This window comes from Castor canadensis, chromosome X, assembly GCF_047511655.1.
Source record: "Castor canadensis chromosome X, mCasCan1.hap1v2, whole genome shotgun sequence".
NCBI lineage: Eukaryota > Metazoa > Chordata > Mammalia > Rodentia > Castoridae > Castor > Castor canadensis.
In genome coordinates, this window is record NC_133405.1 from 123,687,463 (window position 1) to 123,708,298 (window position 20,836).

At 37.7% G+C, this 20,836-nt stretch overlaps 2 protein-coding genes across 3 annotated transcripts in view; both read right to left on the reverse strand.

Annotated features, from left to right (window-relative positions):
- The window catches only part of Mbtps2 (membrane bound transcription factor peptidase, site 2), a 45,045-nt gene that overhangs the window by 7,214 nt on the left and 16,995 nt on the right, over positions 1-20,836 (reverse strand). The window contains exons 5-10 of one of the 2 annotated variants that reach the window (XM_074064081.1): positions 19,843-19,970; positions 5,871-5,935; positions 4,952-5,132; positions 1,807-1,901; positions 1,251-1,446; positions 173-248 (exon numbers count right to left, since the gene is read on the reverse strand). In XM_074064081.1, coding sequence (XP_073920182.1) covers positions 173-248; positions 1,251-1,446; positions 1,807-1,901; positions 4,952-5,132; positions 5,871-5,935; positions 19,843-19,970 — 741 coding nt within the window. Of the gene's footprint in view, positions 1-172; positions 249-1,250; positions 1,447-1,806; positions 1,902-4,951; positions 5,133-5,870; positions 5,936-6,313; positions 6,433-19,842; positions 19,971-20,836 lie in introns of both variants that reach the window. The other variant, XM_020175984.2, reaches the window with a different exon arrangement.
- On the reverse strand, positions 11,321-16,944 carry Yy2 (YY2 transcription factor). Its single transcript, XM_074064083.1, has one exon. It carries the CDS (start codon positions 15,628-15,630, stop codon positions 14,215-14,217), a length of 1,416 nt encoding a protein of 471 aa, XP_073920184.1. The 5' UTR covers positions 15,631-16,944; the 3' UTR covers positions 11,321-14,214.

Here is a 20,836-nt window from a genome sequence, read left to right on the forward strand (position 1 = left end):
CTGCTATATAAAAACCTCATCTCTTTCAGCTTTTAAGGCCTCTTTTTTAGTTGTTAGCAATTAAGTGATACTTTTAGTAAGGTCTATATTTGTCATGCTGTATTCAAGGTAAAACTGATCAAGCTCCAAGTAATATACTTTTTAAATGAAATTTTCACACCAGAAAGGATACTTGACAAACGTCTCCATAATCACTGGCAGATCTATGCTTAGGAAGTTGAAACGTGGGATAAAACTGGTGATGCTCACTAAAATAAAAAAGAAAAATAGTAATGAATACTATTCATACCAGATAACCAACAGCATTATGAATTTTACCATATGGTCAAACATTGGGCTAGCCTAATAAACTGGCTGAGAAAGACCTTCCTAAACATATGCAGCTTAAAGAGGTATAATCATAAAATCACATTTGCTTCAACTACTATACTATTTAACATCTTTTTGGTATCGGTTCTTTTCTTCACTGCTAAAACAAAGATTAAGATGAGGGACTCTTTAAAGTCTCTCCTACTCTGTGGACTCCATAATCCTGTTTTTGTCCAAAATATTTAAATTCCACCCTATAATTGAACAGAACCCAGAGTACACATTTCTGAAGTATCCCAACTAGGAGCATTTCTTCATTTGTTGAGGTTATATTTAATATAACCTAGAGTCACTTAGTGTCAAACCAAAAAATAAGAAAAATGAGTCAGGTTGTCTCTCAGCGTATGACTACAAAGCAAGGAGAAAGCCCTATTAAAGAGTAATATAGGGCTGGTGGAGAGGCTGAAGTGGCTGAAGTGGCAGAGCGCCTGCCTAGCAAGTGTGAGGCCCTGAGTTCAAATGCCAGATTTGCCAAAAAAAGAAAAGCTTCAGTTACTACTGAGATGATAAATTCTGCCCCATTTGAGTTCTTTAGTTCTATTTGACTTAGGCATTACTAGCGGGGAAGGAAAAATGCATCATTTTCCATGGGTAGGCTTTATCTTGCTTCATAAACTCAGATTATCTTCTTCTGCTCAAATTTCATTTAATTATAAGCACAAGTGTACAAGCACATTTAATATACAGATGTGTATTTGTAATAAATATTTTGCTTTAATGACTTTGATAAGTGATCAAAGTTATAATAAATAAAATTAATATAAGGATTTGTACTGAGTTTTTACTACTAAGAATACATGTGATCTCAATGGTTTTCTTTAAAAACGTTTTTTTCTCATTTTCTTAATGATTTTCTAAGGTTCCAGCACAATAATACCTACCTGTGTAGTGAAGATGCAGTGGATGTCCTACATACAACATGTCAATTTGAGGTGGATGTTTCACTTTTATCAAGCGAGTGTGAGTTTCCAAAGAAGGTATTATACAGAAACTTGAACCAGAGCCTTTTTTACAGTCTTTATTGGTTCTACAAACTTGAGTAGCTTCAACTGCTTTCCGGGCAGGTAGACATGTATGCTATAAATAAATATTAGTTAGTAAATATGAAAAATGCAAGAAAAATCCAAGTTATATTACTTCAATATTTTTCATGTCACCTAGAATATTAGGAATTAAGTTCACATCAAAGAAATGCCATCTATGTGGCCCTACTACAAATTAGCTTCAAATCTCCCACTTTGGTCATCAGATATTACATCACTATAAATTTTTAAAGATTCTCAGATAAAATGTGACACCTGAAATGCAGAAATTTTAAGAAAATGACACAAAGTAAATACAGCAAAAGTAAGCAGTTTTCAGAGATCCACTTTAGCCTTGTATGCTTATTTTGTAATAATTAATCCGGCAAGCAAGACTGCCTCAGGAACAACTTACCAAACGCTTATTAAAATTATTTCTGTAAGAGAAGCACACATCTGTGAGGCTGTGATTGTTACAGCATTCAGTGGAACCATCTAGCCGTTTGTATGCTAAAAGAAACATGGTTCTTATTAGAATCTTATACGAAGTGTATTTATAATCAACATTTTGCTTTCTTAAGACAAAAAGAATAAGTAAATGGCACATAAATCTGGAAGCAGCTGTATAATTCAGTATTCAGCTGACAGTTAATGGCTGCAGTTTGATTTAACATTACAAAACAAGATCTGACTGATTTGAAATCAAGAAGCCGCATTTACCCTAGCTTCGTTATACTTCTTGACTTACCCACCCATAAAAAGTTGGGAGCTCCAGGGTCTCAGGAGATTTTGTGATAGTAATTCCAGGGCCCTTTCTGAAGTAGATAGTGAAGAGCCTGTCTAGTTCTGAAAAGTTTTGGTAAGATGGTAAGTGGCTCTTGAGAACAGGGAGATTTGACGAATATTTCAACCTTAAAGAATCAGGTTGGCCTACTGAAAATGTTAATGTCATTAAATGGGAGAACACTAGACACCAGGTGCCTCCTGATATGCTACAATAGGAAGTACCAAGCATTGCCTGTGAACTATTTTGCTGAAGACAGAGAGAGAGAGAGAGAGAGAGAGACAGAGAGAGGGAGAGAGAGAGAGAATGCTGAATCAAGCCTCTATACCTAATTAGTGGTTTATAGGAAATAAGGGCATCTGAACACGCTAGTCACATAAGACCTGATCAGAAAAATCCAGAATATGCTAAAATTTGACAAAACAAATGACTTATGTTTCTTCAACAAACAAATGACATTTCAAAAACCAGGGGGAATTATTACAAATTAAAAGAGATTTAGCAGACGTACCATCTAACTTAACACAAACCAAGAACAGAAAAAGTTAGGGAAAAGGGAATACCAACCTGGTATTAATTTTGTTAGGTGTACTGTGGCCATGTTTAAAGAGTCATGATCTGTTAAAGTCAAGCTGAAGTTTATGGGTGAAATGACCGCATGCCTGCGATGTGCATTAAATATTCCCCTGAAAAGTGGGTTGCTTAGATGAAAACACTGGCAAACTGTTGATAATTGCTAATGCTGTGAGAAGGATATTTAAGAGTTCGTTCACACTACTTTCCTGATGTTTATGTTCTGTTTGAACTTTTTTCTTATAATAAAAGGCTCTTTTTAAAATACAATTTGAAGAGCTGATAGAATGAGTCAAATGGTAGAGTGCCTATTAGCAAGTGTGAAGCCCTGATTCAAACCCTAGTATTGCCAAAAAATAAAAAAAAGTTAAAATACAGTTTGAAGAGAAATAAAACCCTCTTAAATATGGAAGACTACATTTGAAAAAATTTAAAATCAGTTATTACTGCTTTGCCTTAGTATAATTACTCTTAATAATTAATTGCATTTGCATTGGACAAGTATCTAGGGGAACTTACTTTTTTAATTAATTTCTTTTTTTGTCTTTTCTTTCTTGATGCTGGGATCAAATCCAGGGCCTCATACATATTAGGCAAACACTTAACCACTGAGAGGTACATCCCTAGCCCTCCTTTTTTTTTTTTTGATACTGGGCCTTGAATTTGAACTCAAGGCCTCATGCTTGCTATGCAGGTGCTTTACCACTTGACCCATCCTGCCAGTCCTGTTTTGTATTGGATTTTTTTCAAGATAGGGTCTCCTACATTATTTGCCCTGGCTGGGTTTGAACCTTGATCCTCCTGATCTATGCCACCCAAGAAGCTAAGATTCCAGGTGTGAGCTACCAGTGTCCAGCCTCTAGGGCACTTCTTGATTTAAAGACATAGTGTGTAAGCATAATTTGTATTTTTCGACACTTTTAAAAATTTCAGTCCCTAAAATTTTGTATAAAAAGTCAGGAGACTGATTTGTCAGAGCTGAAAGAACTCTAAGTTCAGCAGGTTCTGAGAAGAAATTTGCTTCAGCTCTGTCACTTTTTGCAATGGACAACATATCTGACTTCCCAGTTATTTTTGGAAGCCAAGATAACTTCCCCTGGATATCTGCCATATAAAATAACTGTACCCCTAATAGTTTAGGACATGCTACCATCCATACGCAGCTACCGTCAGCAGCATGTAAATTTAGGTATATTTCAGTCAGAAAACATAAGGGAATCTTTTCTGTCAGGTAGGCTTGGTGTTCACCAATTTCCTTTCATTTCTTTTAATCATTCCTTATTGTACTTGTGTTGGGCTAACACTATTGGTATAGAATGCTTATGCTTTGATCTTTTCTACTTGGTTGTTACCTATCAGTTGTTCATCTGTTGTGACAAAAGCTTATACAGAGGACTAGAGGTATAGCCCAGAAATCATGAGGGAAGTTCTGGGTTCTATCTCTAGCACCAAAGGGGGAAAAAAAGCTTATGCAAAGAACTACCTTTTCTTGTTGGTACTGGGGTTTGAACTCAGGGCCTCACATTTGCTAGGCAGGCACTCTACCACGTGAGCCACTCTGCCATCCCTGTTTTGTGTTGGGTATTTTTATGATAGGGTATTGCAAACTATTTGACTGGGCTGGCTTTGAATTGCGATCCTCCTAATCTCTGCCTCCTGAGTAACTAGATTACAGGCTTGAGCCACTGGTGCCCAGCTAAAGAACTTCTTGTTACTTATACTCACTTAAAAATTTGAATATCTACACATATGCATAAAATAATATTATATTGGGGTATTTAGTTACTGAAATTTAGTTAACTGGTTATGTTTGAGGTTGAATGCTGCTAAATTAACACAAGTTTCTGTTTTTAATTTTCTATGATGCTGGGAATGGAACCCAGGGCCTCATGCATGCTAGGCAAGTGTTCTACCACTGTGTTACACCCCCAGCCTCAATACAAGTTTTTTGAAAGCAGAAGGAACTAAATACTGGAAGTTGAATATGATATTATAAAGTAAGTTAGAAGTTCAACAACAATATACAATAAAGGAAATTATTAGTATCCAAAGTAGCAAAAAGAATATTAGTTTGGGTCTATTTATTTTACCGATTTGCTTTAAAAACTTAGAATGAAATAAATCTACAGATACAGTCTAAAGGTTAGCAAGTAGAAGGGTCTGGTGTTTGAAGCATTATATTACACTGAGGAAATATACACACCTCTAACTGGGAAGCTTAACTGTTGTAAAGTTGATGTACTTATACAGTAACCAATTTGGGGCTCATAGGCAATGGTATCTAGACATTCATTCCAATCTTGCACATTAGTAACAGGACAATCCTGTAGATGAGTGACAAGGTCTCCCACAAAAAGGCCTCTGGGTCCAATGGCAGGTGAGTCCTTGGGAAGAGAGAAAAACCAAAACAGACAATGTGTGAAGACAACTTATGATTAACCTAAGCAAATAATACAATAGAAACTGAGTCAACTAAGTAGAATATTTTAAATAAATAATTCGACTTTGAATCTAAGATCTAAAGCCCTAGAAAGTTAACAAAATAAAATCCAGCAAATTCACCAAGATTTTGAATTTTTTACAATTAAAAAAAAATTCATTTGCTGACTATTAAGATGAAATAACAAAGAGTTAGAGGTATAGATCAGTGTAAGTAAATCACATGCTTAGCCTGTACAAAGTTGTGGGCTTGATCCCTAGCACTGTGAAAGAATTAAAAAAAAAAACAGATAAAAATTTTCCCTGGCCAGGCACCAGAGACTCACACCTGTAATCCTAGCTACTCAGGAGGCAGAGATCAGGAGGATTGTGGTTGGAAGCCAGCCCGGCCAAATAGTTCATGAGATCCTATCTCAAAAAAAAAAATCACAGAAAAGAGCCAGTGTAATGGTAGAGCACTTGCCTTGCAAGTGTGAGGTCCTGAATTCAAGCCCCAGTACCACAAAAAACCAAAACAAATGAACAACAACAACAAAAAAACCCAAAACATTTTCCAAATTGGTTAAAATTTTGGGGAGATTTCCCTATATTTTAAGTGGATAATGCTATAACATAAATCCTTATATACTAATCGTAGTCCCAAATATAGAGATAATACCATCAGCACAATGATTCTAACTCACAGCAAAGGTAACTTTCCTCTTCAAAATGTGAATAGAAGACTTGATGTTATCATAGTAGTTAATGTCTAGAAGAATGAAATACAGAGTTGAAGACATTAACTTAAACTCCTACGCAATGTTTTGGCTAGCTAGCCTAGATTTCATCTTTCTTATGTCCTAGAAATGAAGACATTTGACTCAAAAGCAAAGATATGAAGATAAACATTAAGTGAAACATTATCAACAAACTATAGGTAAAAAATCTTGACGCTACTTTTTTTATCTCACAACAAAACCAGTTTTCAGGGCATTTTTATAAAGCCAATGTGTTTCCCAACATTATATTTACACTTGAAAGTATTACAGTGATGTTTTCACAAAAAAACAAGCATTCTGTGTAGGAGAATTTTAATAAAAGTGCCTGACATCTGGTAAAAGAATGTTCCAAACAAACCTTTACTTACCTCAGCAACTTCAGTGATAAGCACCCCAACTCCAGTATAGTAAAATGGCAAGAGAATTACTGGGAGGAGAACAAGAGCTAAAATACCCAAGAGAGCAAGGACAAAATTATGCCAGATACCTGAAAGGAGAGAAAAAATAGCAGTTTGTTCAACAGGGGCAAGAATGATATGGGTAGCTGGACTTCCATTCTGACAAATTAGTAAAATGAGCAGAAAAAGCCGTGAGGCACGGGGATTTACTTGATAGTACAGAAGACTTAGAGATACTCAGTGAGAGCACGCCTTCATTTCAGGTACAAAAATCTAAAATGCACATGTTAACATTGCATTAAACATTATAATTTAATATAAACAACTAGTATCTTCTGCTCAGTATATCTTTTACTCAGAAAATATATACAAAATTTAAACATGCTTGGGATCATTGAAAGAAGCCTCAAAAATTTCAGATGAAAGTTAAGGAGAAACAAAAAAAAGATTCTTGCTGAACTGGGATATGGAAGCCCACATGGCATTTTTGGAAAGAGACTTTTATTAGGGAGAGTAATACTGGTGGAACAAATAGTTATGCATGTTATGTCATGTCACAGGTTATAAAGCAACAAACCATAAAGGAAGTGGGATTTATTTATTTACTTATGAGATACTGAAGTTTGAACTTAGGGCATCACATTGCTAGGTAGGCCCTCTTGCACTTGAGCCACTCTGCCACTCCCGTGTCTTTCTTTTTAAGAAAAGCTAAAATTTATGTGGCCGAATCCACTAATCTTTGCCTTCATATATTCAATCTTTGCAGCTATGCAAAAGAGTAATTATGTACGCAATTACTCTTTCTGTGGGAGAAGGTTTTTTGGCAGTCCTGTGGATTAAATTCAGAGCCTTGTGCTTGCTAGGCACACAATCTACCGCTTGAGTCACTCCACCAGCCCCTGAGAAGGTGTTTTTAAATAGTTTTGTTTTTACATTTAAGTCTTTACCATTTGTAATTTATTTTTGTGTATGGTGTGATTTATAAATGTACCTAATTTTATTCAAATGTATAGCCAGTTATTAATGATCAATGCTTTCTTTCCTCATCAATTAAATGCTATTTCTAATGTACAGTATATTTTCATTGGCCTGCTTCTAGATTTTCCATTGTTTTCCAGTGACTATTCCATTGTTTTCCAGACTATTTCAGTCACAAAGCAGTTGTAGCTGAGTGACAGTGGCTCATGCCTGTAATCCTAGCTACTCAGGAGGTGGAGATCAAGAGGATCGTGGTTGGAAGCGGCCTACGCAAATAGTTCAAGAGATCCTATCTCAAAAAACCCCTCACAAAAAAGGGCTAGTGGAGTGGCTCAAGGTATAGCCCCTGAGTTCAAACTCTAGTACAGAGAAAAAAAAGCAGTTAATTCTTTCTGGCAAATTTGAGAATCATTTTGAAAACCACTCAACTATTACTCAAATTTCTAAAATTTTTTTTGTGGTACTGGGTTTTGAACTCAGGGCCTTGTGCTTTTTAAGCATGTGCTCTACCGCTTGAGCCATGCTTCCAGTCCTCAAATTAGTATTTCTAACACTACTACAATATTATAATTAAGGGTGAATCCATAATTTTACATTTATTTTTCTTTCTGTGATTCTGGGGACCAAATTCATGGCCTTACTCGGGCCTTGCACACTAGGCAATCATTCTACACTAGAGCTACCATCCCTAGCCCAGACTTTTACATTTCTGAGTTAGGATCAAGGCATTACTTCATCTACTCAAATCCTCTTTTACATCTCTCACTAAATATTTGTAGTTTTCTCTATATAGGAACTATAAGTTTCTTAAAATGTTAATTTCTGTTGTTTTTTTAAAATTATTTTTTGGTGGTACTGGTGTTTGAACTCAGGATTTCATACTTGCTAGGAAATCCTAGCAAGGTGCTCTACTACTTGAGCCACTCCTCTGGCCCTTCAAATGTCAATTTCTGATTTCTTTAATGTCACATTACTTTCTGAATGGGATCTTCTCTTCTTATTATACTATCTGGTTATTTTAAACATAGGAACACTACATTCCATTTTGTACATTTACTTTGCCATGAACCACCAAACTGAATTTTTCATTTAGGATTGCTAATAACTATTATTTATCTCCTCCAACATTCATACTACAACCTCCCCCCCTTGCTTCAGCAGTGGCTAAAACTTCCAGGACGATGTTAAATAGTTATGATGCATGCCTTCTTTTGCTTTGTTCACAATTTTAATAAGAGAATAGAGAAGCAATACAGGGCTTAGATAGAATGGAGGACCAATTTTATTCTTATTTATATACTAAGTAATAAGACCAGGGAAAGAGCAGAAAAATCTGAGTATGAGTGATCAATGCTTTAAGAATTAGATTGTGCAAAAAAAAATCAAAATATAAAAAAAGAATTAGATCGTGAGCTGGACACTGGCGGCTCAGGCCTGTAATCCTAACTACTCAGGGGGCAGAGTTCAAGAGGATCACAATTTAAAACCAGCATGGGCAAGTAGTGTGAGAGACCCCCATCTCCAAAATACCCAACACAAAAAAGGGCTGGTGGAGTGGCTCAAGTAGTAGAGCGCCTGCTTAGCAAGCACAAAGCCTTGAGTCTAAACCTATTCCACCAAAAAAAAGGCAAAAAAAAGAATTAGATTGTGGGGCTGGATGTGGGTGGTACATGCCTATATTCCCAGCTACTCTTTGAGGCAGAAATAGGAGGAGCATAGTTCAAGGTCAGCACAAGCAAAAAAAAAAAAAAAAAAAGTTAGTGAGACCCTATCTCAACAAACTAGGCACGATAGTACACACCTATAATCCCAGGTATTTGAGAGGTGGAGGTAGGAAGACCATGGTCTTGAGGTCGGCCTGGACAAAATATGAGACCCTATCTAAAAACAAATGAAAGCAAAAAGGGTGTGGCTCAAGTGGTAAAGCAGTGGCCTAGCAAGCATGAGGCCCTGAGTTCAATATGAGTACTGCCAAAAGAAAAAAAAGAACCAGATTGTGGGCTAAGGAGAAGAAATCTATGAGTGATCAAGGAAACAAGGTACCTATAATCTTAAAGCTGGTAATTATTATTAAAGAGGGCTACGATTACCTCATCAAGTCCTACTATGCTCAGTGTATTTTGAAAATAAAGAAAGCACGTTCTCAAATACACAGAAGTGATTTTCAGGCCACCAGATGACATAATAGGTAAAATAATTCACATCCTCATTCCTAGAATCACCCACAGTAGTTAGCTATAGCTTACATTAATTACAGTGTTCTTTCTAGAGTCACTAACATTTTTACTTTACCCCTCAAATATACTGATATAAATAAGGTTTTCAAGATGTAAGAAGGATTTAAAAAATAGTCAAATTTTATCTTCACTATTTAAAGGGATTTTTAGTAACAAACATGGAGGATTTGTGTTTATTGTTTTGGGTTCTGGGGATTGAACCCAGGGCCTTGTACATGCGAGGCAAACACTGAACCACTGAGCTACATCCCCAGTCTTTCCAATAATTTTTTCTTTTTGGTGGTACTGAGGTTTGAACTCAGGGCCTCATGCTTGCTAGGCAGCATGAACCACCCCCACCAGCCCTCTTTCCAAGAATTTTTAAACGCAATTTCCTTTTCACTTGGGATTGGACAGCAGTTGCTGTTTACTCCCCCTTTTTAAACTTCTACTTTAATCTAAAATTTAAATACTTTTATTACAATGTGCTTCAGAAACTGTCCCATCTCTTCTGTCTCCCATGCTCACCAAATGCAGATGTATGGATACTGGACTTTCCTTTTCAAAATCAGTATATATTTCGTTGCTTAAAAATAGGTATTATATGGGATCGGGGCATGGCTGAAGTGGTAGAGCACTGGCTTAGTAACTGCCAGACCCTGAGTCCAAACCCCACTACCATCAAAAAAAAAAAAAAAGAAAAAGTTTAAAAAAGCTATTATATATATAATTCTTCAAGAGTACCATTGTAAAACTAGAATTAAGTTCTCCAGTAGATTAACATAAATGACACCCTGGACTTTTTAAATGGAAGTGGGAGATTTTAGAAGCAATGACATTTTATGTTTCCAAGTTTAAAACCAGTAAATTAGGTAGCACATGTGTATCTGCACCTTTCCCCTAAATAGGTAATTTATGTGTATGTATCTCCAAGCTTCAGGGAACATACGTTTCCCATGATCACTTCCGCTTTGATGGCAGCATCAGGGTGAGCTCACAAATCAGCAAACATCTAGCAAAGAATGAAATATTAATATCTTCTTCCTATAGATAATTTCAAATCTTTGAATTTGCCCCCTATTGATTTTGGGGCATGACAAGCATCACCCCAACCTCTCCCTGAAAGACTGTTATAATTTACAACTGTGCCCGGGAAGGTGACAGACTAGGACTACGTGTTTACATAGCAGACTAGTTAGGTTACTGCCAATTACTAAACTCTGAGGAGATGTGTGGGCCCAATTATTGGTGGGGACATATAGCTTTCTTTGTTCCCAGTTTTGGACATTAAGTGCCAATTCTAAGGGACAAAACCCCATAAAGCCCACTTAGTATGTTTTAAGCGAAGACTTGAAGCAAATTTAAAACGTGTTTAATTGGCTTCTTATAAAATTTCTAAAAAATACATGATTAAAAAATTCAAACATCTCCCTAAATATGATTTCTCAACCATCTACACCATGACTCTTAATACACCTGTTACTACTTTCTGTTTAATCCTCTGGAAGTTAATTTTTCTCATCCTGTATCAGCTAGTGTATGAATACATATATTCATTTATTCATATACTTGAATACATATTTATACACTAGCTGATAGATATACAAATATATGTAAATATATAATAAATGTACTTATTCAAGAGAACAAAACAAGTTTTCTAATAACTCTTTAATGATATTCAAGAGTACAATACAGTAAGTTTTCTAATAACTAATGATATTCAGGAATACAAAACAAGTTTTTTTTTAACAATTCTTTAATGATATTTAAGAGTCAATTGTGTGAATCTTTTTCCAATTCCTCCTTCAAGGCTTGCAGGTTGGCAGCTTGAAACTGACCATGGCAGAAACCAGCAAATGACATCCTACCCTCCAGAGCCAGGTCTTAGTAGCACACTAGATTACTCCTCCTCCAATACCAAGCCTTCCCTTTCTGTATTGTGGTTTTTCCCATGTGGCAGGGTGGGTGTCCTATTAGCACCAGGATGTGAGTGGAAGTGATGGAGACAACCCTGTCCTACCAGCTGGAATATGGCTGTGATGGAGCTGAGTAGAGTCCATGACCATAGAAGCTGCGTGTTGGAAATAGCAAAGCCAACAAGATAGAAGGAGTCCAAGAGTACCCCAAATCACAAAATTATATCAACACACTGAACCATTTACATATTTGGGATATTTTATGACAATTTAGTCTACTGTTATTTTTAGTTATCAGAGCGGCTAGGTACAATATTCATATTTAAAATGTTTTTCTTTAATGTTCTAAGTTAAATTCCTGAAATATCCAGAGCAAGTCTGGTCCAGAGCTTATTGGGTAAACAATCTTTCTACTATATTTAGATAAAACCAATGGGAACTAATTATCATACGGTATTTTGATTTTGAACTTTTCATATTTGCAGTCATAATCTATTCCATTTTTAATATTTATTATAGAGCAATGCACTATTATAAATCTATTTATAAGGTTTCTTACTAATGATCACCTAGGGAATTTTAACATTTTCATACAACACTACAGTAGACAAGTAGGCTTTTACTGTCATACATCTAAGTCTGCATCTGCAAGGGGATGGGAAATTACCAAAATGGAATTTTGAGGTCAGAAGGATATGTGCATTAAAATTGACCTCCAAAAAGTTTATATTATGTTCTCATAACTGACGTTTCCCTTCCCCTTGAATAAGTTTAGTGGGTGGAAATTGAAATCTCATTTTATTTCAAACTAGGTCTCACTATGTAGCCAGACTGTTCTTGACTTTGAGATCCCCCTCCTGCCTCAGTCTCCTGAGTTACTAGGATTACAGGTGATTATAGGTGTGCATCACTGTGTCTGGCTACAATTGTCTTGATTTCTACTTGTTTACTTATGAGTGAGCCTACACATTTTACAAGGCTATTTTTTTTCTTTTGTCTCAGAGCTGCCTATTTCTATCCATTACCTATTTACATCTTTCGTTAGTTTTTGACTATGTTATCTTTTTAAAAAACTAATCTGCATGTATTATTATTTATAGTATATATTGAGGAATTTGGTCCTCTGTAACAGGTATTACAATTTCTTCTTCAGTTTGTTTCACTTGGTTTGTTGTTTTTCATATACAGGAATTTTAAATTTTGGTATGGCCAGGCTGGGTGTGGTGTTGCTTGTCTGTAATCCTGGCACTCAGGAGGTAGAGAGAGTAGAATTCTGAGTCTGAGGCCAGCCTGGGTACATAATGAGACCCTGTCCCCCACTCTCCCACCCCAAAATCTCAAAATTGGTATGGCCAATTGGTTTATTTGTAATCTTTCCACCTTAAGATTACAAAAGACACAACACACACACACACAAAGAAAAAAAATACAAAAGATACTCACATGCAATTTCTTATACTGCTTTCATAGCTTCATTAACAAAAAGCGAAAAAAAGCCTATGCATTATAATTTGGGCAAACTAATGCAGAATACTGCCCTCCCACCGTATTGCTAGTAACAAAAAGAGGCATGAAAAAAAATATACAGGTGGGGGCACACAGCAGCACTGTTATGGGTAGTTTCCTATTTCTTGCAAGATTCCCCCCCTTCCCAGATTCTGAATCTACCCATTATGGCTAAGTGCCAATAGGGGTGGGTGGAGTACACACCTTTCCTTTTATCTAAACAACCTCTTGTGCATTAGTGCTTTGTTTATAAGCACACCTCTGGAATCTGTTACAACTTTTACTTTCTCTAGAGCAGGGTATCTTAACACTGCACTATCCGCATTTTGGCCAGATAACTCTTTGTTGTGGGGGACTATCCTGGGCACTATGGATGTTCAGTAGCACCGCTGGCCTCTATTCACCCCTTTCCTATATTTTCTAGCTACTATATACAGACAACCTACTGGTTCTTTTTCTTTAGTATGGCTATTTGTTTTTTGCTTTATCTATTACACATTACAAAGATGTACGTATCAGGTGTTACATCAAAAGAGAGAGAAAATATTCTAGAACTGACCAGTTATCTCTAATCCATTAGGCCAAGAAATTGCTCTCAACAACAGCAGGCAAAGAAGTTACCTTCAACAATAGCATCTGGTAGTATCTGGGGACATAAAGTGACTAACACAGGTTTAAATCACCTTATTAATACTAAGTCATCTAACATTTAATACTACACAATTCAATACAACTAAAACAGAGTTAGGCAAAATGTGTCTGTACCAGGTAACACAACCAAAATTAAGACAGCAAATGAAACCTATCCAACTCGTTTTTAGCAGAAAAGTATGTATGCATAAAACTGTTTGTTCTTTTAAACTTATAATCACACTTCATGACTTCCAAAAAATCCACACATAGAATCCATAAGCATAATCTTAAAAGTATAACCATGAGCATTTGGAAAATACAAATTTAAAAAAAACTATAAAGCACTAAGTGAACTTTGTAAGAACGCGAAAAGTCCCATTTTTAACCTAGTTGTGTAAAGAACCGTCTTTTGATGTGAAGTTTGTCAATTACTGTCCTGTTGAAACTAAATTTCACACAAAACACCATTACCCAACCCCACAGGCTACCTAAGCAACATTCTCCCATATAAAGGTTTACTTTCTTTTTAACGTTTAACTTTCAGCTTCCCTGACTGACACTTAGACTCACAGAATTCATTTTCGAAGCCTTTCCCAGGCACCATGTAGGAGAGTCACATTTACTTCTGCCAGGTGCGGGAAGGGCCTCCCTTCTTCCCTTCGCTGCTGCGGCCCTTGTTCTTGGTGTGGGTCAGCATGTGCGACTTCAGGTTGGTCGACTGGGTGAAGCGCTTGGTGCACTCATCAAAAGGACACACGAAGGGCCGGTCTCCGGTGTGGATCCGTACGTGGGTGCGTAGGTTGAAATCCAGCGAGAAGCGCTTCCCGCAGCCCTCAAAGACGCACTGGTAGGGCTTCTCACCGGTGTGCACCAGCTGGTGGCGTTTCAGCTTGGAACTTTCCAGGAAGGCTTTGCCGCACTCGGCACACATGTGCACCCTGGGGCCATGGATGTGCAGGTGCTTCTTCATTGCCGAGTTATCCTTGAACATCTTCTCACAGCCAGCTTGAGGGCACGCAATGGTTCTTGGACCATCTTCTTTGGGTTTTTGTTTCATTCTAGTAAATTCGGCCAGCTGTTTGGGATCGGAGAGGTCAATTCCAGGTATTCCTCCAGGAGGAAGTTTCTTCCCTTTCAGGTACTCAGAGTAGTCGGGAGACGAACTTCTCGCCTGTTCTTGGCACTGCACCTCCGCCTCTTTCTTCCCGCATTCAGCCCACACGGTAACAGAGAACTCACCCTCCAGGGTTTTGATCTGCACCTGTTTCTGCTCCCACGTCTTGGGATTCAGGCTGGAACTGCTGCTTCCTGCCTCCACTTCGGCTTCGAACTTGACCTCAGCACCACTGCCACTAAGCTTCCCACTATGGGTGCTATCATTGAGAAGACTGGGGTCTTGGTCGAAAGTTGCAAATGCTGTGGGGGCTGACAGTGAGGCCAGGGTCTGCTGGAAGAAGTCATCTTCGGGGACGCCTGGGATGGCCAGCTGGCCCTCAAAGTCATTGATGGCTAGCAGGCTATCGATGTCTTGGCAGTCCACCAGCTCCTCTCCAGTGTGCAGCATGAACATATCCGGGTCGTGATCTCCATGGCTCAGGTTGCTGATGCCAAGTGGCTGCAGCGAGATGAAAGGCGGGTCACAGTGGAGGCCCTGCACCCAGCTGCCGCTGTTATCCCTGCACACCTCCACGCTGTGCATCGCTGTGGTTTCTACAGGTACAGTCTCCAAACTGACCTGCTGCAGCTCCAAAGCATCTGCAGGAACCTCCGAATTTTCTGTGCTGATATAGATAATTTCCTCGGAGGACATGGCTGTCTCAATTGCAGTGCTCTTGGCTACTAGGTAGCTGATAGGTGACCAGAGGCTGCAAGAGAAAAGCTGAGAGGAGGAAAGCACAAGTCCGAAGAAATGCACGTCTGTGGAGAAACGCGTGCTGAAGTAGAATGAGGTGCAGAAGCGGAAGAAGCAGGTCCTTCTGGGATCGCCGCGGGTGCTTCTGGGATCGCCGCAGGTGCTTCTGGGAGCACAGCACATGCGCCTAGGCACTTTGCACAAATGCTTTGCACCGCCCACCAAGTATGCACTCAGGCCCCGCCTACACACTCATCGCTCTCGTCCTTCGCTCATTGCTGTCGTCCTTCGTGCTTGCTGTAGAACTCCTGCTGCCGCGTGCGGCTATTGTCGATTGACTAACAATTTCACAATCAGGTTCTTTATTGATTTTTTCCTACATTTTATTTTGGTTGATTTTGTCTACCCCCCCCCCGGATTATAATAGTACCTGGAAAAAAATCAGAGCCCTCGCCCATAATCCTAGCTACTTGTGAGGCTGAGGATCAGGGGGATCTCCCCGTAAATAGTTTGCGAGACCCCATCTCTAATACAACCAGAGCAAGATGGACGGGAGGCATGGCTCAAGCTATAGAGCAGCTGCTTTGCAAGCTCCAAATCGTGAGTGTAAACCCCAGTTCAAAAAAAAAAAGCCAGAAAAAGTCTACTCCTTTCTAAATTTTTTTGTGGTGCTGTGGATTGAACTCGGCCTTGCACATGTTGCAAGTGGTTTACACTGAGTTATACACCTACTCCTTCATCATTTAATTCTTCTTAATTGCTCTGACATTTACAAACCAACACTTAATGTTGACTGTGGGGTTGCTTGCCTTGTCCTTTAATACGAGTTGTTCTAAATATAACATTATGAAATATCCAGCAATTACTACTTTCAATAAGCATATTTTTAAGACCATCATTGGATGTTAATTTTGTTAAATACTGTCTCAACATTGTCTTACATAAGAAAATGTTTCCTTAATGGTAAATATTCACCATATTCAAATATATTTACTAACGTCGAACCATCCTTGCATTCCTGACCTATACCATGTCTGTAGGTTTTTGGTGCTTTACCACAAAAGATGTACCAGTGTTATACCAGCTTAAAAAATATTAGTTTCCCTCATACGTGGACATTAGATCAAGGGCAAACACAACAATGGGATTGGACTTTGAGCACATGATAAAAGCGAGAGCACACAAGGGAGGGGTGAGGATAGGTAAGACACCTAAAAAATTAGCTAGCATTTGTTGCCCTTAATGCAGAGAAACTAAAGCAGATACCTTAAAAGCAACTGAGGCCAATAGGAAAAGGGGAACAGGAACTAGAGAAAAGGTTAGATCAAAAAGAATTAACCTAGAAGGTAACACCCACGCACAGGAAATCAATGTGAGTCAATGCCCTGTATTGCTATCCTTATCTCAACCAGCAAAAACCCTTGTTCCTTCCTATTATGGCTTATACTCTCTCTACAACAAAATTAGAAATAAGGGCAAAATAGTTTCTGCTGGGTAGTGAGGGGGTGGGGGTGAGAGGGAGGGGGGTGAGTGGGTGGTAAGGGAGGGGGTGGGTGCAGGGGGGAGAAATGAACCAAGCCTTGTATGCACATATGAATAATAAAAGAAAAAAAATATTAGTTTCCACCCTGCTTGTAATCTCAGCATTTGGGAGACTGAAGCAAGAGAATTGAAAATTCGAGGCCAGCCAGGGCTATATCATTTCTTAACTATTTTATAGTTTTCATACTTCTTGTTTATTGGTTAATTGACTTATATCCATTTCTAACTCCATAATAAGTGCCTAAAGCAGTGAGGGTTTTTTTTTTTTTGGCAGCACTGGGACTTGAATTCAGGGCCTCCACCTTGAGCCACTCCACTAGCCCTTTTTTTGATGGGTTTTTGGAGATAGGGTTTCATGAACTATTTGCCCAGGTTGGCTTCAAACCACCATCCTTCTGATCTCTGCCACCTGAGTAATTAGGGCTACAGGCGTGAGCCATTGGTGCCCGGTGTGTTTTTCTTTTAAAAAAACAATGCAAATTATTCTGGTAAAATTATTTCATTACTATAATTTTTAGATATATTGCAATTATAGTTTTAAATTAAATTGATTAGGGATAGAGGTGTGGCTCACTTGCTTAACAAGCACAAGGCCCTGAGTTCAAACCCTAGTACTGCCAAAAAAAACTGATCAAAGGTGTGATTTAAGATAAATTTCTAAAGTTTAGATAGTTTTAACTTGTTACTATTATTACTCTTAGGGACTTATTGAGGCCTTCTTTGTGAACTAATACATGGACATTTGTTTCATAGATGGCACTTGAAAAGGAATTGTCTTCTGTGTTCATGGTATAGAGTTTGACTTGAACTATTCTTACCCTTAGAGATTCCAGAGCCTTTTTTAGTTACCTTTCATGTGTTGAGAGCTGAGTATTTTTATTATATTTCTGTTTCTCCTTGTACTTTTTCCATTTTTGTTTTGTGTTTTGATGATTCATTACTTGATTCAGTAAGAGTCACAGCTATTAATTTTCAGGGTGGATTATATTCCACATTATTATTCAGTGATCCCTCTATGCCTAACTTCATGCTTTTAGTCTTATTAATATTCACATGCGCATGGTACATTCTGCTCATCATTGTATTTTCAATCTTCCTAATTTTTTAAAAATCTTTTTTTAATTTAATTTTATTTTTCAATTTGTTCATATGTGCATACATTGTGCCATTTTTTCCTTGTCCCCCTCCCCCTCCCATGTCAATCTTCTAGTTTTTAAGTGGATTTCTTTTATATGTAACAAATTTGAGGGATTTTTTTGGGCAGTACTAGGGTTGCAACTTGAGGCTTTATGTTTGTTAGGTGAATGCTTTACAACTTGAGCAATTTTTTTTTTTGTTTTTGCGTACTGAGGTTTGAACTCAGGGCCTACACCTTGAGCCACTCCACCATCCCTTTTTTGTGATAGGTTTTTTCTGGCCCTAAGATATGTTTTTAATCCAAACTGAGGGCATTTATATATATAGGCATACATACATACATACATATATATATCTACACACACATATATATACTTATTGATATTATACTTATATCAAATATATTTAATTATTTATTTATGCAGTGCTGGGGACAGACCTGAGGGTCTTTTGTGTAACGGGCAAGTGTTTTACTACTGAGCTACGTCCCCAGCCTGATGCTTTAACTAGATAACTTATCTCATTAGTATTTATTGACTAAATAAATGTGTTTTGGGCTTTTAAGTTATCTTTGATATAAGGTCTGTTTTCTTTGGTCTGTTTCATGCTTACACTTTGAAAACATGAAAGGTTTTGGGGGGGTGGATACTGGGGTTTGAACTCAGGGCCTTACGCTTGCTAGGCAGGTGCTCTACCATTTGAGCCACTCCATCAACTGCAGAGTAGGCACTCTACTGCTTGAGCCACACCTCCAGTCCGTTCTTCTATGGCTATTTTGGAGATGGGGGCTGGAGAACTATGTGCTTGGGCTGGCCTTGAACTGTGATCCTCCTGATCTCAGCCTTCCAAGTAGCTAGAATTACAGGCATGAGCCCCAGGCACCCAGCTATGTGTTGTTTTTAGATCATGTAGTATTTACATTTAAGTGTTATACTTAACATCTATTTCTGACTTAACCTGATATAGACTCTCTCAATTACGAAGGTGAGGAAATTAGTACTTAGACTACCTGTTTTTACTTTTCCCACCTCCAATTTTTCATAATCTGCATTCTAATTCCACATTTGCTTAGCCTCAGTTACTTCATTTAAAGAGATGCAGGGTTATGATGGATTTGTCCTATTACTTTAGATCAGATGGATCTGTGTTTCCCAGAATTTCTTCCCTACATAGTTATATATATGTATATATAGTTTCTCTGATTGAACTCTGACAGTGCTACAGTTTAGCACCCATCCTTGCATACCATCTCATCTCCGTTCCCGAATTCTTTTATCTTGTGTTGACTCTTCATGTTCTCTCTTGATTTGAGCAAATTTCTCATCTTTTTTTTTTTGTAACACTGGGGTTTGAACTCAGGGCTTTAGGCTTGCTAGGCAGGAACTCTGCCACTTGAGCCACTATGCCAGTCCAGCAAATTTCTCTGTATTTCAGCTAAGTTCACATTCCATAGTTGTAGTTTCAGGTTTTGGCCATGTTTTTTCTTTAGTAAAAATGAGGTTTTCTGCCTCAATATTTTAAATAATTTATGTTGTTTTAAAAGAAACTGGAACATAAATTATTTCACTATACTACTTGAGGGAGTTTTATAAAGTGAATATATTAACCCAAACATAAGATGCCATTTTTCATGTGAGTGCTTTCCATGAAACCAGTAACCACAAAAAAGCAAAACTAAAACCATAGATGCACATTAAAAAAAATTAAGTCTGTTACCTGCACAAAATATTCGTAGCTGCTGCACTGGTGATATAAGTTGCAAATGGGTGGTGAACAGATCAACAAATGCTCCAGGATAAATAATGAAGAGAAAAATCCCAAAGCCATTAAATCGAACTTGTTCCCTAAGAAATCACATAAGAAAAAGGAGTTTACTAATACTATTGCACTTGTGAAATTAAGAATGTATATAATCTTAAAGTTCACTGTAAAACTCTTGCTTAAAAACAAGAAGTCTCCCTAGATAGCTAAAAAGTTGTATACATATTATATATCATCCTAATTTTATGAGAATGTAGTACAGATTTGGCCAGCTGTGAAATAAAATTTTGTAAAGTAGGATGTAGAGCATTCTGAAGTAGACTTACAACTTCAAAATTTTTAGAAGGCAAAATGCTCAGCAAATAATTGGAACTGGGCACATATAAAGAAATGGTTAATAATTCTAAATTCTATGAGATATTAAATGATGAAATTTTTAGTATGTGTAGGGAAGTCAGTCCTTTTAGTTAAGGGAAAATTAAGAAGTACATTAAAAATAGAACAACATATACATGATGCTTACCACATTCTAAATGCTCTACATGTATTAGCTTATACAATCTTCAAAATAATCATACGAAATAGGTATAATTGCTACTCCCATTTTACAGATGAAGAAACTGAGACACAGGGAGGGTCAGAAACTTGTCCTTAAGTGGAGTATAGATGCAATTCTAACCTAAGCCATGAGGATCCAAAGTCTTGCTTTCATTGACAGAAGGACTCACAGGATTTAACATGCAGTTGGCCTCATGGCTAAGACTTATTACAGCAATGTAGTAAGGAGGCACAGCTGGATCACCAGAGAAGAAGACACAGGGAGAGTGTGGAGGAATCCATATACAGGATTCCTTACCCTCTGCCTCCTGCGAGGAGCTCATTCTTCCTAGCAATGAAAATGCACCAAAGTCTGGGATGTTTCTGAGCAGCGAAGCCCATGTGTAAGCCA